Raw genomic sequence first — 19391 nt, forward strand, 5'->3', positions numbered from 1 at the left:
GATATAATTTGAATGTAAATTAAAATAATACATAAGCAAGAATAATTAAAAAAAGAAACTAAAATAAAATGGGATATAATAGTGAAAATCGCTGAGTTATTCCTTTTTCTGCTCACTCTGGGCTTCATTTATTCATACATAGTAATTCGTGATTGCTTCCGATTGAACTACTATAGAATTTTTTTCTGATCGTTTTATGCTTTAGTATGGCTCTTTGAATTGAATCTGGTATGCAAGGGAAATGAGATTATGTTCTACAGACTTTAACCAAAAGATATTCTATTGTTGGCTCCAATCATGGCAACGTGTTTTTGTGGCTTCCACGATTAGTGGATCCAACTTATATTCAAATCCTAAGTAGAGATATATAGTTTACCAACACCAATAAAGCCAGCCATACAAAAGAGTGTCAGGTAATTTACAGGAAAAACTGTAGTGACCCTAGCGTCAAAAACAGGCTTTTCCCGAACCAAAACGTTAGTGAGATAGACTGTCTAAAATAGAAAGATAGACCACTTAAATTAGAAAGGTCTCTCAGATAATGTTTTAATCTATTTTCCTGACCTTTTTAAAGTAACCTGACATTGGGGATGATGGTAGCCTGAAGTGACTATGATGAGAAAAAATGAGAGCATGACTTTTGCATCTTTGGACCCTGAAATCAAAGTCTATTATCCTTACCAGCCTTAACATTATTACACAATGTTTTTTTTCAATGAAAATATAGGCTAATTCCTTAAAATAAAGGGCTTTAAGCAGCAACTTTCTTTCTTTTTTTCAATTCATTGATTGTTAGAAATTGATTGAAATTTCAGCACTTTTAGAGACCTTGTTTGTAACAGAGGAAATTCCAAAATATTTCAATTAGACATTACTAGCATGACCATCAAAAAGAGTATAAAAAATGAAATATTGGCTCTATATAAACTCTAGCTAAGTTATGTCACTGAGTTAAAAAAAAAAAAAATACAAGGTAGCTTTATTTCAACAAACATAAATATATTTTCTTTTAAAAATTTTATATTTGGCAAACATACACTAATATCTGCAATAATAATAACAATAATAAAAAATAACTTTAAATGTTAGCTTCTGAGTTCCAAAAAATCAGACAGTGAACTTAATAGGCCTTTTTTTATCGCTTAAGATGAATTAAACACCAGATAAATAGGTAAAATAGTTACTTCGAAAATCTTTTTACCATGTATTTGAAGCCAACAAATATAAAAGAAGTCTTTATTCCAAAGGTGAGACCTCTGTTAGAAATTATACTTGACTACTATTTATACAATAATCTTACCTGGAAAATTTGGATTCAAAAGATCTCTTCTATCCAAAACAATGACATTTGACAACAATAAATCCAAAGTGCATAACAGGAGGTGAAAAGAGTTTACCAAATCGTCACTCACACTGGGGTATGAGGCTCTCACCAATGAAAATAATGTCCATGTAAAGTCAAACAATTCCGTAGAAGTGCACGGTGGGCGCCTGTAAATCAAACAATGACAATTTAGACCAACGGTTGTAAGGCCAAAGTAGTTTATGACAAATACACACATAAGCCTACAGAAATACACACACACATATATCTACACAAATACAAACATAGACAAATAAGCCTGTAAACCAAACAAATGACAGTTTAGACCAATTGTACGAAGTCCAAAGTATTTTAGAGAGAGGAGCAGAAGATGCAGTTATTTTGAAATCAGCTGTAGACTTTTTTGAGCTGACCAATATTGCGAAAGGGAAGAAATTGCTGTGGGAAAAGCTTTTGATTTCGGAGGCTTGTCCTAAACGTACTGGACCAAATGCTCCAATGAATCACCTGAAAGACATGCTAGAACTGATTCAGAGAATGAAAACTGGGTATAATCCTATCCTGCTCGTTTTCGTGATACGTTCCCCACAGAGGTTCCATCTTTACCTGCAGTAGCCTATTCTAGGCTCACGGCAAAAATTAATACTCTTCAATAGACTTTGTTGCAAATTAAAGACAAGGTGACAGCTTATGATCTACATTTGTCTAGGTTACCAATGGACGATGGTGCTCCTGTTCCAGTTGAAACGAATAAAGCGACAATCGTTATCACGAAGACACCGCGTGATCTTGACAATCCGTCGAAACGAAAAGCTGTGACTGATAAAATTGCCGGACATGAATGTGTTGAGTTTATTCGCGACTCGGGGGACAGAATAATAGTGAATATTGACAGTATCGTGGCAAGTGGCTTTTGCGATTCAGCCCGTTTGGTTTTGCGCGGATCGGACGTGAAGGTTGTGGAAAAGAAGTTTTACGGAACCGCGAAAGGGATTGGCGACTCGTTTGATTTATCTGTGTTCAAGAACTGTTCTGGGGTTATTGAAACCACCCGGACTGGCAATTCACGGTGAGTCAAGAATGCTTTTAGTGATCAAGGATCTCTTATTTCGGCTCTTAGATTGGAACTGAAAGTTGAATATGAGCTGATCCGTCTAATCTAAGAAAATCTAATCTAAGAAAATCCCAAGTTGCTGTAGAAAATGCCAGTCTCCTGAGCATCTAATTGCTAACTGTCCCGGTACCTCCCATAAATGCTCCAGATGCTCCGGTCCTCATGAGTACTGCAAGGAAACCCCTTGTACAAATCCTATAAAATGTGCAAACTGCGGAGGTGATCATATGGCATTTAGTTTTCACTGTCCCCGTCTCCAAGCTCTTGCTAAGAACGTTACTGGGCGCCTTCATAGATGAACTGTCGCAAAATCTCTGTGTGTTCGTTTAATATTAACGGGACTAACGATAAAGTGCCAAGCCTGGAAGAAACGTTGAGCCGTCTTGATGTCCTTCTCCTGCAGGAACATTTGCTTCCTGCCTGTAGCGTGAAATTTTTGCGAAGGAATCGTGATCACATTGTGTTTAGTACCAACGCCAGACGGACTCAGGGTAGGCCTTCTGGTGATCTCGCGAGTTATATCAGACGGACTCTTGCAGATTTATCCCTGGTGTGCTACCACTCATCTGAGCACTTTCTACCTGTAAGACTTTGTGACACTGTGCTAATAAATGCTTACCTGCCGCATGATAAAAAGTCGGTACAGTCGTTCTCGAGCTATACCAAGACTTGTGATAAGCTACAAGGTCTAATTAGTGGCATCTAATCTCTTGGCTACTCATGGTTACTTGCTGGTGATCTGAATTGCAACATTCACTTACCATTTAGTCGTTCTGAGACCCTGCTAAATGCTCTAACAGCTGTGCATAGGATTATAAATAAAGATTGCAGCTTCTCATATATCCATAATAGTGGTGCAGTTTCTGATTCAGAACATTGTGTGTGTTTGCACCTTCTTCATTCCTCTGATGTTCATGTCAACAATGAGGAGAGAGACTATGACCACCTCCCTCTTGTTTTTGATCTATCTATTAGCTCTACAATCAGCTTCAATGCTCCTCCTAAACCTCAAAAATGGACTTGCAAACGTGATTGGGGTAATGCAAATGGGTCACTATCTTTCGGCGCTCGCTTTGCTGCTATCCATTATATCTGTGCCTTTCGATCTTCTTGGTGCCGCTTATTTTGTCAGTGATGTCCGTGGTCATCTAAATGTTTACTATAGAAATATTATCTCTTCAATTATACAAGCTGAAGCAATAGCTGTTCCGTTTATTCGCGTGCGAATTAACACCCGCAAGACTTTTTGGAAGTGTGATCCGGAACTTAAGAAAGTTAAGAAACAAGCCAAGTTTTGGTTAAAGTTGTAGATTGCTTGCGATAGACCTTCTATTGGGCAAGTTTTTAGCATACAGCAGAAAACAAAATCGGCTTATAAGCGTCATCTTCGTGCAGTTCGGTTTTTGGGCACTGAATTCACGTCTAATGGTAAACAGTGGAAAAGTGTGCTGAATGCGTCAAAACTCGAAGATTCTTTCTCCATTGATATTATTCCAAGATTGTCGTGGATTAATCACTATACTCGCTTCTTTTCCGGGATTAATTATGCTGTCCATAGCCGTTTTTCTGCTTTACTGGCAAAGGTTCTTCCTAATAGGGTGAGCCAAAGACATTATTTCTGTTGAAAAATCTAATATTTTGAAATCTTTTCGACGGTTGAAGTCAAAGGCTTGTGACCTTGATAGTATTTGTGCGGCTCATCTTGATCCGCGTTCCACTGAACTTGTATCGCATCTTAGGTTATTATTTCAAACGTGCCTTTCTCGGTCTATTGTCCCTGATTCATTTTTATGTGGAAGCGTTACTTCTATACTAAAAACAGGAAAAGATGTACATTCATTTAATTCGTATAGGCCGATTACTGTCGCTTGTACTCTAAGTATATTATTTGAGTATGTATTGCTTCCACACATTGATGAATTTGCAAATTATGAGGCTAACCAGTTTGGATTCAGGTCAGGTTGAGTTGTAAACATGCTCACAGCGTTTTAGCGCAACTTATTAAGGAAGCCACTCGAAATAGTTATAGTCTTAATTTTTGTACCCTTGATATATCTAAAGCATTCGATAGTATTTGCCATGCCCAAGCTTTCTATGCTCTTAGTCAACTCGGTGTGAATGCGTCTGTGATTCTTGTTCTAAAGTTTTGGTATTCAAATTCATATCTAAGATTAAAGTCAGGAAGTGGGGATTCTTTTGGACATATACCAGTTAAGTGTGGAGTTAGGCAGGGGGTAGTTCTCTCTCCCATATTTTTATTGCTTCTATTGAACGTGTTTTGTCTGGTATACGTAGTTCTTGCCTTGGGGGATTCACATACGTATCATACTTACCTTATGCTGACGACTTGCTTCTTATTAGCCGAACTGAGTTTGGTTTAACGCGTTCTGCCCGATCCGTTGCCGCTGCATTTGCAAGTATTGGGTTATTCCTTAATGTTGATAAATATGAATATCTTATTTTTAGTGGGATTAGTTCGTCTCATCCTTTGAATTGTAGCTCTTTTTCTATACCTCAAGTCACCTCTTTTCGATGGCCCGGGATCACTGTCTGCAATTCACTACGTTCTTTTCGGTTTCAGACAATTCGTGATTTTAAGAATAAGCTTAAACTGGGATACACTAAAATTGGTGGAAATCATGGGCATTTCCGGCGAAAAGTGCTAACAAAGCTGTACTCGAGTTTTTGCGACCATTCCGTGTTGTTTTACTCTGTTGTATATATGCTTCTGTACAAAGGTGACGTAAAAAGGGCCAAGACGGATTACTATCGCTATTGCAAGTTTTTACTTTATTTACCACGATCATTCCGGAACCGGAGGTTAATTAGTCCACATTAATCAGGACACAGATATTGTTCATTCAGTGGAAAAATTAAGTTCAAATTTAATTGATGATGCACCAATCCGTCTTGGTCCTAACCATCGTCTTATCCGCCTGTTTAGCTAATTTGTTGTTTCTTTTTTGTGTATTATTTGCTCATTTGTAGTTTTTTGTTTTCTTTCCTGGTAATTCACTTTTTTCCCTTTAGTAAGTGGTAAGAAATATAATATTATTATTCGTTTGTTTAACCGAATGTTCTTTTTATTTGTTTATTTTACTTTAAGTGCTGTGTGTGTTTATTTTTCTTTTTTATTTCTCTTTACTCCACTTTTTATCATATTGTTTGTGAAGTGGGTTATAAATAAATTATTATTATTACTTATGACAAATATATAATTTCGGAGACCACACTGCCTTTCCATGACGATAAAATAAAAGTTCAAAATAGGTATTAAATCCTTTTTAATAGACAGTGTAAAGAAAATTCACAAAAAATACAAGATATTTCGGTCACATTTACAGTGACCGTCATAAGTAGTAAAACTGTTTTATTACTAATGACGGTCACTGTATATGTGACCGAAATATCTGGTATTTTTGTGAATTTCTATACACTGTCTATTAAAAAATATTTTATCCCTATTTTAAACTTTTATTTTATCGTTATGACAAACACACTAACACTCCTGCACAAATACACCCACATACACAAATAAGCCTGTAAACCAAACAAATGACAATTTAGACCAATGGTAGTAAGGCCACAGTAGTTTATGAAAAATACATACGCCTACACAAACATACACCTACACAAACACACACATAGACAAATAAGCCTGTAAACCAAACAAATGACAGTTTAGACCAATTGTAGTAAGTCCAAAGTATTTTATGACAAATACACAAACATGCCTACACAAATACACACACACATACACAAATAAGCCTGTGAACCAAATAAATGACAATTTAGACTAATGGTAGTAAGGCCACAGCAGTTTATGACAAATACACACATAATGAATGTATTCCAATGTTGCACGAGTTAAATATCAGACTAATTCTTATTTCCCCTGATGTGACAAAAATAGATCAGGCCGGTATGCTACACAAAAAGAATAATTAAGGAGAGTCAAAAACTGAAAATCTGTTTTGACTTTTTGGAACTTTTTTAAAGACTGGTTATTTTTACAAGGAAGTTTTTGTTCAGGAATCCTAGAAATTGTGTATAGATAGCTAACCATGGTTGACAAAAAGAATTCCATCAATGTAAATATATTAAATTTAGCTTTTTTATGAAGGTAAAACTAACCAAATCATGAAACTTTAAAAACTAAACTCAGGCAGTAGTTTCCAATACATTAATATACATTAGAAACTAATAAATTGGTTCCAAAAAAATTTCCAAACATTCAAGATTAACTTTTTCTTTTTCTAACAAAGCTTTTCAACACGAGTTTGTTTTTTCGTTTTCAACACCTGTTCGTTTTTTTATTCTTCCCTTTCATCTCCCCTTTTTTACACTAAATACTGTGGTATCAATTCACAAAAACTGGGGGGGGGGGGGTATTTTTCAAAATCTGGAGGGGGGATTTGTCATTTTCAATTTTTACAATGAAAACATAAAAAAAAACGTATTTTACAGTTGAAAATTCCTTCAAAAAAGGGACTTTTCATAATCTAGGGGGAAGGGCAAATAAAATTAAAGGACACCACTTAACCCCTTGCTCGTTATACTAAAAATTATTATTGCTTTAATAAAAGCTTCAAATTCGAATTCGACGGTCTTAGTGTTTCAGCCGTTCTAAAAGAATTGGGGGAAAAATTCAAACTTTAGCGTAAAGAGCGAGGGGTTGAGGAGGGGACAATTCCATTCTATACAGAATAATTTCAATTTGTTTTAAGTATTAATATTGCTCCTACCTTTCAGCTGAAAAATCTTGTTTTTTTTTAATTTAATTTCCGATCATTTTTCGAATCATAGCCAGGCCTAACCAAGATATCATGCGGAGTAACGGCCCTATAGACCCGTGGTATCTTGCTGATAAACTGTACATATCGGTAATTGTAAACTGATCGGTAGCGTCCCACTTTTTCAGTTTTCTGCTTCAGAATTAAAATGTTAGATGGTAATTATAATTTCCGACAAAGTTTGAATGTTTAGTCAAAGTGTTTGGTGAACAGCAGTTTTGTGGAATAATTCCTTAATGATACTTTTACTACAGAATTTCGGGCGGATAGAAAAGGGTATTATTGTTCATATGGATGGAAATTCTGCGTGACTTTTGATCTTCTATGGGACTGAAGCCATCGCGGCTTCTACAACAGGGTTCTCTGATTTTAATAATCTACACTGTATACAAATGCTACAGACATTGAAACATTATACATAAACAGGAAAAGAAAAACGTTACCATATAAAATCGCTGAAAACCAAATTCCTGGTAGTCCTTGTCCCACAAGAAATTTGAAGGCAAGGCTTATGATGCTCTACCTCGCCTTTTCTACCTCTGTGCCGGCAGACAGGTAAATGTAATATTTATGCTACATAGAAAAAAATTATCGCAATAAGAGGGGTACTATTACCCTCCCTCCTAGCATCAATAATAATGGCGTAGACTAAAAACATTCAATGAAAACAAGAGAGATTAGATATCAATATCTACCACACCTCCACCCTTTCCCGAAATTTATTCTGTATTTATATGAAAGCTCAATGAGAATTAGAATAACTAGGCCCTCAAATCGACTCACTGACGTATCTGCCCCCCTCCCTTATCTTCAAAATAACCCACCACCCTCCTTCTTAATAGTTGATATGCATTTGCGCATCACTGTTTAAAATTTTATGAAAGACAATGAAATAAGTTTAGTCAAACGAAGCTATGAATGTCACAATTTTTTCTATAATAAGAAGGAAGACATCCCCCCGCAGTACACTTATTCAGGCTTAGTCTAAATGAAGGAAAATGAGAGATTAACTCCGTCTCCCCTCCCCATACCTCTTTCTCTATTTATCTGAAGGATCATGGAAAAATGGACATTTTGGGAATTGAAAATGCGGTTCTTAGGCATCTGCTACACCCCTGCCCATCCTTCACAATAGCAGATACGTAATTTCACACCACTAAATCAAATTTCATGAAAAATTTAGTGAATAAAATTAGCTAAATCAAGCATTAAGATTTCCACATTGACCTTTTATCTTCTATAGCTTTAAAACTGTTAACAGTTTTTTTTTAAAGTTGTTAGCAATTTAAAAAAAAATAGCTTCCTATTCTAATATTCCAAAAGCCGTTCTTAAAAAATATGGGACAAACAGTCAAACTTTAGCGAAAAGAGCAAGGTATTGAGGAGGAGGCAACCCTTCATATACGGAATAGTTTCTGTTCGCTTTAAGTTTTAATATGCTCCTTACTTTCAGTTAAAAAACTTGTTGTTTTTTGTTTTGTTTTCATTTAATTTCTGTTCGTTCTTCAAATAATGCAGGTAAATCTGGCTCATCCTCCATAAAATATACCCCCCTCATGGGAAACTCCTCTTTGGAAATTTCATCCGACGTGAAGTACACCCCCCCCCCCCGTCAGGTTACCTCCAGACAGTTCCATCCTCGCTGACACCCCCCCCCCACCATTCCTGTAAAATTTCTTGTGGACGATTCAACTTGAAAAATTATTCTTAGCATACTTTCATTTGAAAAAGACTTCAATATCTAATCGGTTTCTTGATCAATCGAGAAATGTCCCCTTCCGTGGAGTTTTTTTTTCTGGAAATCAAAACACGCGGAAAATACCCCCAAGTATTGCCTCCGGAACATCTTTATAATATTCTGGAACATCACGTAAAATTGAGTTGTCAAAGAGAAAATACGACAACTAAAAAGAATTTCGTGTGGAAATTCTGTCAAATTCCCCCAGTGTAAAATTTTTCCTGGAAAATTTCCCTCTCCAAGGAAGATTCTCCCAATTGAAATCCACCCCAAGCACAAAATACCCCTCCTACCGAAAAATGTCTGTATACTCCACAACAACAAATACTATATGTAAACAATGGATAAATTTCATATCTTACAGCCCTCTTCCCACGGACTGTTGGGCATCATTTAACCCTTAAAGACATAGTTGTTTGATCTTTCAATTATACTAAACAAAATGGTTATCCCAAAATTTTGATCAGATAACTTAGGGAAATAAATGGGATGGGTAAGGGTCATTTGCCCTCCAACCATTTTGTCACTTAAAAAGGACACTAGAACTTCCAATTTCCGTTCGAATGCGCCCTTTCTCGATTTTCTAGGACCATTATTTCAACACGATCACCCCTGAAAAAAAAAAGACAAATAAACATGCATCCGAGCTCTGACTTATGGCAAAAATATCAAAATTCCACATTTTTGTATATAGGAGCTTGAAACTTCAATAGTAGATTCTCAGGTACCCTAAATCTGACCGTGGGATTTTCATCAAGATTCCTTGCATTTTAGGAGATGTTTCCCCCTATTTAACAAATCAGGCAATTTTTCTCTGGTTCGTAACTTTTGATGAGTAACGCCAAACTTGATGAAACTTATACATTTGGAGTAACCAAGATAAGCTGATTCTTTTGATTTATGTATTGATATTAAATTCCATTTTTTAAGAATTTCGGTTACTATTGAGCCGTCGTTCCATACTTACACCTCGTTACCACGAACTGTTTGATTGTTAAGGTTCATCATGACAGATTTATTTATAATTGTTGCAGTGTAGATTCGATTGCATTTGCAGCGTGCTTGTGCTAGGTTAAGCTACATTGGTTAATAAAACATTTATTCATTCACATAGCTTCTACATATTTATCCTATTTGAACTTACTTTTGTTTTCGTGACCTATGACTTCGTGTTCCACTGTCTAAAGGCATGGTAAATATTTCCGCAAATAGAGCTTCATATTTTTTGTATAAAATATGGGCAACTGCAAAATTCCGTTCCACTTTGTCCAATCGATTGCGAAATTCTTCAGGCAAATTTGCCATATCTGCCCATTTTTTGGCTTTTTCGAAAAACTGAATGATCCTAAAAATTAAGGAAAACTTATACACCTACGACTAATAGGCCAACTATAATTTCAAATTCAATGTACCACATTACACTTTATACAAATTAAATAATGGCTATATTTTGGAATTTGCTCATGTCATATTTTGTAAATTCTTTGGCACACAAGTTTGAACCTTAAGGGGGGAGGAATCTATGAGACAATTTAATAAGGAGTGGTAAAAATACAAAAAAGTACGTTTGACAAAAAAGGAGAAGAGATACCAATGCGCAAAAGTGATTGATAATTTCCTGGCAAAGGAATGAGTTGACAATTTCAGGATTTTCTTTCCTTGGAGGGGGGAGGGGTAAGGAGACTTGGAACTTTGTTTTAGAGTGAAGGCAACAAATTTTTTTTCTCTGGTTTACAAAAAAAAATATTTTTTGGCTAGTTATACACTATGAGTCAATGGTAAAAAAGGCATACAAGTATTGACAAATCTGCAGTGAGAAAATCAGAAAATTTAAATCTTCTACAATTTCATAAGACTGAACAATATCCAGAGTTTTTTTTTTTTTTGCCAAACCACAACGTTGATACAAAATTTATTCTGAACATAGCTGTAAGCTGATTTTTTTCCAATAAAACAAACAATTTCCACCAAGCAAATTGTGTTTCTACATACAAACAGACATTTATTGCTAATAATTATCGCTAAAATCTGCAATTGACATGTTTTCCCATGTCAACTGCTTTGTTTTGGGTGAATAATATTGAGTGGAATTTTAAAGTTTTCCCCCCTCCCACTCCAAAAATCATCAAGCAAGTTTGTTCAATAAACCAATTATATGGGTTTTAAACAATCAGAGGTTATAACACAAAAAAAAACTTACGATAAATTGCACATTCTAAGCAATCTAGTAAGACTGACGCAGTTCCCTTCAATAAGACCACGCTGACCAACAGCAGGCACGTGACTTCTTCTACAGGCTACATACAGAGCACAACATAGCCAGTGCATTTTATTGCCCTAGAAAATACAAGGACTGGAAATAAGCCAAGATGACACAAACTTTTCTTTTAAAAGAGGTAGAAAACATTAGGCTAAAATTTCTTTCTGTTCCAATGACTGTAAAATACTGAAAAAAAAAAATATATATATATATATTGTATGGCACATCCAAACAAAAATCTTCTTCCAAGATTTTGCCAATAAGCCCCCCCCCCCAGCCCATCAAAGAGAAATCTATAATTTTGGCCCTGAAATTCGACTTTCTTTGGAAGGGGTCGAACCCTCTCTCCTTCTCATCGTATATCCTCTTGATAGCCCTCCCCGTAACACTTTGGCTGCATATGTTGATAAAGTTTTTGTAAACTTTTTCTATTGAAAACCAACACCCAGAATCTTTTTCTGGAACAGACTCTTTTCTACTACTAATGCGAGGCTCCCATGGCGTCAATAAAGTTTGTGATGAAAGTACAAACAATTAAGTTTGTCCCACTCACACAAGCATTTCATCTTTTTGACTTAACAGCAATTTTTCAAAGAAAGTAACTGAAGTAGTCATACATGAAGCTGAGAAAACCCTCTTTTTAGGCATTTTTTTCTTTTAATAGTAAATGAAATCATTTTTTGTTTCTTTAACCAAGCTAAATATTTAAACAAGTTTACACAATGATATTTCTAGAAACTAATTTGTATTTTGTTTATTTGAAACTTTCCACACATCTTCTGCTATTGGTTGAACTTAGCGGACTTTCTTGAAAAAGTTAAATAAAGTTTAACTTCTTTCCGACTGCAATAAAGTCAACAAAGTTATGTGAGGAAAACAGCTTAACAACTTTGTTGACAGTTTTATTAAGTTTATTGACGCCGTGGCAGCCCCACTTAACAAGTGAATACTGAAACTGATGAGCTTAAACAAGCAGAAATTACCAGGAATTACCTCCCTTGACCACTCCCTGTCAAAATTATTAGGATATGACCTTACATTTATTTAAACATGAAGTGATGGAGAAAATGTAGGGGTTATGCCTAAAATTCTTCTTGCATTTTATGTTTTCATCTTATGTCTTAAGCAGAGACAGATTATATCTCATAGTAAACTTATCAAGAGGGGGAGAGGGATTAGCTCCTCTTTGACATGTGATACTTTTTCCCTGTTATACATTTGGTAACTTTTCTTCTAATTTGATTTTGTTCTTTTTTATCTATTTTTAACAGACAATTCAAATACACATCATAGGCAGCGCAATGGCACTGCCTAAGTAAAGAACAATGTTGGCATAATGTATTATTTATTTTTGGTCTTAGACCAGGGCACTTCGTATCGAAGGAGTTGCCATAGAAACTTCGGAAAGGGCTCATTCAATTGGGAATTGGAGTGGCTTGTGCCCTTTTTAATAGCCGAAAGTGATTGGAAGGCAACTAGCACCCCTACCACGCCCACCAGTTCCCAATACAAATCCAATCAAAATTTTGAGATAGCCATTTTGTTCAGCATCGTTGATTTCCAGATATAAATTATGTTTTTTAGGAGGACAGTGCCCCACAACCCTCAGGGCAAGGGTTGTAAGTTATGCCCTGGGGCATATAAGAACAATGTTGGCACAAAGTATTACTTATTATTTTTTTTCCTTTAGACCAGTGCATTTCGTATCAAAGAAGTTGTTGTAGAAACTTCAAAAAGGGTTCATTCAATTGGAAATTGGAGTGGCTTGTGCCCTTTTTAATAGTCGAAAGAGATTGGAAGGTGACTAACACCCTTTCCCCACCCACCATTTCCTGAAACACATCCAATAAAATTTTGAGATAGCCATTTTGTTCAGCATAGTCGATTTCCAGATAGAAATTATATTTTGAGGACACTCCCCCACAGCCCTCAGGGCAAGGGTTCTAAGTTATGCCCTAGGGGCATATAAGGTTTTTTATAGAAAGCGTTGTCATAGAAGCTTCAAAAAAGGCTCATTCGATTGAAAATTCAAAGGGCTAGTGCCCTTTTTAATAGTTGAAAGTGATTGGAGGGCAAGTAATCCTCCTCTCACACCCAACTTTTCCCCAAACACTTCCAATCATAATTTTGAGATAGCCATTTTGTTCAACGTAGTTGAAAGTTCTGGAAACTAGGTTTTTGAGGATGATAACCCCCCCCCCCTCCCACAGCCCTCAGGGCAAGGATTGTAATTTATGCCCTGGTGGCATATAAGGTTTTTTATAGAAAGCATTGTTGTAGAAACTTCAAAAAGGGCTCATTCAATTGAAAATCAAAAAAACCATGGCACTTTGTATCAAAAGAGTTGTTGTAGGAACTTCGAAAAGGACTCATTTGATTGAAAATAGAAAGGCTAATCCCCCTCCCACACCCACCATCCCATTTGCCCATCACATTTAAAAACTAAATGTTACCTTAATATTAAATCAAAATTCACTGTGTTAATGCTAATCCCCAATAAAGCATCTCAGCAGTATCACAAGAATGTCTGAGGGTATTATGTTCAAACTTTTGGGGCTACTTCTGCTCTTAAAATTTAAACAGATCAAAATAGCATAAGTGTATCCAAGCTATCAAAAAAAATAAACAGATTTTTTTGTGAATAATATCAAGTTTTCCATTACAGGTCAACTAGAGGAAGTATGAAACTAAATTAAACAATATTATTTGTGTCCAGATTTTTAAAAGGGTGTATGTTTTAAAAATTGCTGAAAATTTTTCTTCAGCATACAAATAGCAGGCCAAACTATAAAGTCATAAAAAACGAAAAGAATTAAAGTATTATTTTCTTTTTCCCTGAAAAGACTATGTCAATATAAAATGAACAGAATTTAATTAAAACAACTTTTTCCACAAAATAAGTTCTTGAAAGAAAATTAAAGAACTCCATTAAACCAAAAATGAGCAAAAATAAAATCAAATAATCTACCAAGGGCAAAACTACCACAAATCAGCATCAAGAAATAAATGAAACCCAAAACGAACAGAAGTTACAATAAATAACCGAGTCCAACCCAAAATGAGCTGAAATTAAAATGAGTTGGGCCCAAAACCTCTTAAATAAATTCTTAGACCTGTTCTTTTCTGTCTTTGTTGGGTAAACTTTGAAAGGTTAGATTTTCGTTTTTGTTTAACACTGAGGACGACATGGCAGAGGTCCTTGTCGAAATATTTGCTTATTTCTTCTTCTTGATGGTTCGCCACTGGCTGACAAAATCCTCGTTTTTTCACCTTTTTTTATTTTATTTTTCATTTTGTTAGTTTCTTTCCTCTCTGAGTTTCATTTCTCAAAACCTCTATGCCTTCCCAAGGCCACGGTTGGAATAGGAGATGATTGTACTGTCTAGATATGTGTACTGTGACCCTTCCTATTTAAAAAGAGGGTAATATCCCCAAGTAATATCCTTAGTTGCTTAGGTGCTACAAACATGGTTTGATGCTCATATAGTCCCAGTACTAAGTCATCTGATGGACATTTTATTTTGCAATGCATATCTCATCAAATTGTTGGAATCTATCAATGCTAGAAGAATCAGAAAGGTGAAATTGGATGCACTAGCACCATCATGTCCAGCTGACAGCATCCCTTAAAGGGCAATAAAAAAAAAACTTCAATCTTTTACCCTGCATTCCGAAACTGACTATGCAATCTTTGTATATGTTGAATGACCATGGCTGGTTTGTTTCCTTTTTTTAGCAAAAAAAAAAAGAGAAAACTTTCACCAAATGAATACCAGAAAAACACCAAATTTCAGAGACAAATAATCACCATAAGGGCCTGATTCACACAACCAAGTTAAAATAGATACTTATTGCCTTTAAGTTTGAGATACTTTTTTGGTCACTGGCAACCAAGAGCAATTGTGAGCTCACCTATGAAGTTGGAGGGAAACTGATTGACAGAGTTAAAATCCTTTATGTAGACCGAAGGGGGGGGGGGGGCTGCCCCAGACATCTCTTTCCTGGAGGTAGCACAGAGAGAAGACAACAAAAAAGAGTGGAGTACCAATTCTAAAGTATATTATGACAACAGAAGATTGAGCCCCAATTTGTGTAGACATCAAAACATCCATTAGAAACATGGTGGTATAGCATGGTCTGGATTGAGAAATGAAAATGGTTTTGTACCTAAGTTGAATGTGCTACAGTGGAATCATCAAGCTCTCCTGACCAAATTTTGCAGTGATAAATCTGAGAAAAAGTTTTGACAAGCTACTTAATGCTATTCAGGGATAACAAAACTTTCAGGGATGGATGTAGAGAAAAGTATGTCCTGGGAAGGTATTTTGAAGTATCTACCTCTCATTCTCTCTCTAGAGGACACTGACCTTTAAGAATATTTGTGTTACACAAGCAAGACCTTGCAAAATATATTTTCTCTTAAGATAAAGTACAAGAAAAACATTTTCAGCTTTGCTCAATCACATTTATGAGGTTTCAAAGATCTGCAATATACATTTCCTGAATTTAGAAAAAAAATATTAATATGGTTTAAAATTTTACTCAAATAACAGGAATTGTGTTTTCAAAAATAAAACCAGAGAAAAAGAAAGTGAGAACTGAAAATTTAGGTAAAATTCTAGACAAGTTACTTTTTGCTATCTTGGAAAGTGGTTAGGTTAGGAAAATAAAACTTTCAGTAATGAATCCAGGGCCAAAAACATACTCCAGGAAGGTATTGCCAAGCTACTATGTTAACCCTTTTCTAATTTCTAAGTCTTGGAAATGTGTCTACTTGACAGGTCTATGCCTATTGGAATTTTAGCAAAACAACATGACATAGAAGAAATTTTGGTTTCTTTTTTTCTGGTTTTAGTTCTGAAAATGCAATTCTTGTTATTTGAGTAAAATTTAAAGCCATATTAATAGTTTTTTTTCTAAATTTAGGAAATGTATTTACAGGCCTTTCAAACCTTATAAATTGGGACTGAGCAAAGTTGTGAGGCTGAAAACAGTTTTCTTATAGTTCAGTTTTGCAAGGTCTCACTTTTATAAAACAAAGATCTTTAAAGGTCAGCGCCCTCTACAAGGAGGAGAGATAGGTACTTCAAAATACCTTCCCAAGATATGTTTTAGTCAGTAGGTCCATCCCTGAAAGTTTCATCTTTCCTAACAAAACCACTTTCCAAGATAAAAATCAGAGGAGTAACTTGCCAATACCTTCCCAGAGTATGTTTTTGGCCCAGGATTCTTTATTGAAAGTTTCATTATCCTAACCTAACCCCTTTCCAAGATATCAAAAAGTAGCTTGTCTAGAATTTGACCAAAATCTCTGCTGAGATATTATAACCACCCACTAATCCCAATACAAATCCAGGGTTCAAAGTGGAAGAAAGTAAAGGACCAGCACACATGGAAGTAATCAAAGACAAGCTGCAAATCAAGAGAAGATGGCTTTGCAAGTTCACCTATGTTTCTCAAGACCAGACAGCAGTTTTGATGGATGACTAGCCTACTTGGACCTTTCAAGTTGATCTAGCAATAGAGTGTTAATATTGGTATTCCTAACATGGTGATCATGTTGGTATTGTTTTTGGCTATTGGAATAAGTGTAGCCAACTGCAAGATAAGTTTTTCAAAGTTGAAACTAGAGTAATTAAGAGTTACCTCTAATCAAGTATGAGCCAGCTGAGGTCAACAAACCTTGTTTTGCTGTATATAAAGCATGGAATAACCAATGAAATTGAATTCAAGGTTGCTAATAAGGAATTTTCCTCCCTAAATAAAAGCTAGGCTAAGAAAGTATGGGCATAGGCAGCATATTGTCTAAGGGGGGGGCAGTTGATAGTGTGATGGAGGGCCTTTTATCAACTTCTTTGCCAACCATCTGCTTTTTCAGCCATATCTAATGTAAATTTGAAGGTCTAGGGGGGGGGGCAGCCACCCCCTCCCTACACCCATGTAAGAAAGTGAAGATTTAGACAATTATCATTGGTTACTACTGAGAGCTTAAGACTGTTGTGTTAGTAAGCTAAATATACTGGAAAAATATTAAAGTTGCTAAGGCTGGTTAGCCTAGTCCTAGCCAAGGGTAAGACTCCTAGTACACAGCCAGTGCCTTTTCTTGGCCAGATATTCAGATTAAAAAGTATTTCCTATACATACAGAGTAGGCTCCTAATCTTGGACCATATGTGTATAGGGTTAGATAGATATGATTCCCTTATGGTTATAACTAGGCCAGTTGGGATTGACTGACTAAAATCTTGGAAAAAATCTGGCTTTCAAACATTTGAATTTGGAAAAAAGTTGACTCTACAATCTAGCCTATTTAAATACAATTATTCTGCTTTACAATACTTTTCTTAGATTAAATCTACCCAAGGTTGACTGAGTTTGGGATTAGGATATGTTGTTAGGCTATAACTCTAAGAACCTGTGGCAAAGATTGGACAATATTTTCTAAGATTAGGTTCAAGCTTTAAATATTTGGCCATGATTAGGCTCACTGTTTTCTATCAGTATATTTGAAATTGTGAGTGTTGTATAGGCTATAGCCTAGTTAAAATATTCAAGCAAATCACAGAGCCTAGCCCTACTTGTTAAGAAAATTTTGACATAGGCCTATTCAATGGTGAAACAATCTACTTTTGGTAAATAGGCTATTTACCAAATCATATTATTGACTTACAAATAAAGTGAATATACCACTCAATGCCTTTTTATGCTCTTTCCAAATATAATACTCATTTTTGTCAGAAATGAATTTAACCCCCACCCCTATATACCAATTCAGGGTAGGCTATATATTTGCACATTAGGGGGTAGGGGTAAAGTTTGAACTTACCTCCTATTTACATCAGAAATCAAATTAACCCCCCCCCCCCAATGTGCAAATAGCCTATATACCCTGAATTGGTAAATTTGGGGTGGGGGTAAAATTTATTTCCAACAAAAATGATTAGTATATTTGTAAAGAGCATAAAAAAGGCATCAAATTGTATATTCACTTTATTTGTAAGTCAATAGCCTAGGCTAATATGATTTGGTAAATATTTACCCCACTTTCTAGGTAGTAGGCTATGATAGAGATTTTGCAATGAATTAGCTGTTAAAGAGTAGATTAGCTGGCTAAATATTAGGTAGGCTATCTTACCCTATGTTTAAAAAGAGCATTGAACAGGGAACCAAACATAGGCTAGGACTATTTTATCTATTTGATTTCTGTTCTAGCCAGGGAATATACTGTAAGTTTACCCCCTTTTTGGGTGCTGTTAATCAGTTCCTTAGGCTACATCAACCTAGCCTATGTTACAGCATAGGTTAGCCTACCAATGACAAGATTCTGCTTACCATTGCTGTTGTCATAGCCTAGCATATAAATACTTAATATAACCTACTAAGGGTAAGCAGTCGGTCACTTAGACTAGCTGAAAAACTAGAATTGATACTAAATTTACCTCAAGAGTGTAATTTTGTGAAATGTTTTCAAAACTTTGCCAGGCTTCCTCAGTTGTCATTTTGTCCATATTGAGGTCTGCACATAATTCAGTGTATTTGTGAAGCATAGTCTCATTTTCGTAGTCATCTGTAAGTCCCATTTTATTTGCCTGGGATAATCTTTAAAGCAAATAGAAATAAGATATGCTGATTTTTTCTCTGACAAACAAAAGAGATAAACAAAGACACATGTGAATTCAGTTTCTGGATTTGGCGGTAAAACCAAAGATGCGTTTTCATTCTTGTCCAGGGTTGCCGCCCAGGCGGTTTTTTGGTGCCCCTTTGGTTAGCAAAATAGTGTCAATTTTGTATAAAAAGTGTCATTTTCCGAAAATTTGCCGCTCGCGACGCTTCGCGTCGCTCGCGCTCATCTCAACAAGCTTGTCTAATTGAAAATATTGGCCAATCCACTTGGGATCCCCCCGGCGTGGTTTCCCACATCCATGAAATGTCGGATCTAATGCCATCTATCAACTATAAAAAAGAAATTTTGATTTTACTTAATCGGTGCTGATTTCCAGATTTGTGCAGCACTTCCAATCTTGTCAGCCTTTCAGCCCCCCTCCTAAAATCCGCTAAAACGCAAATGGTGCTTACTGTATAAAATGGGAACTCGTTCCACAGAGTACTTTCTTCTCTTTTTTTCTGAGAAGTCATTGTTCATAGCGTGAAAAAGGAACGGAA

General features: G+C 35.8%; 1 protein-coding gene across 2 annotated transcripts in view; it reads right to left on the reverse strand.

Annotated features, from left to right (window-relative positions):
- LOC148946212 (retinoblastoma-like protein 2) overlaps positions 1-18922 on the reverse strand; it is a 70713-nt gene extending 51791 nt beyond the window's left edge. For both annotated transcript variants that reach the window (XM_089098297.1, XM_089098296.1), the window contains exons 1-4: positions 18668-18922; positions 11170-11306; positions 10114-10314; positions 1301-1491 (exon numbers count right to left, since the gene is read on the reverse strand). In XM_089098297.1, the coding sequence (XP_088954423.1) occupies positions 1301-1491; positions 10114-10314; positions 11170-11306; positions 18668-18808 (670 nt within the window). In that variant the 5' untranslated portion in view covers positions 18809-18922. The remainder of the gene's footprint in view (positions 1-1300; positions 1492-10113; positions 10315-11169; positions 11307-18667) is intronic.
- Between the last annotated feature and the right edge of the window lie 469 nt (positions 18923-19391).

This window comes from Artemia sp. Qi Xiang Cuo, chromosome 12, assembly GCF_049724085.1.
Source record: "Artemia sp. Qi Xiang Cuo chromosome 12, ASM4972408v1, whole genome shotgun sequence".
NCBI classification, from domain to species: domain Eukaryota; kingdom Metazoa; phylum Arthropoda; class Branchiopoda; order Anostraca; family Artemiidae; genus Artemia; species Artemia sp. Qi Xiang Cuo.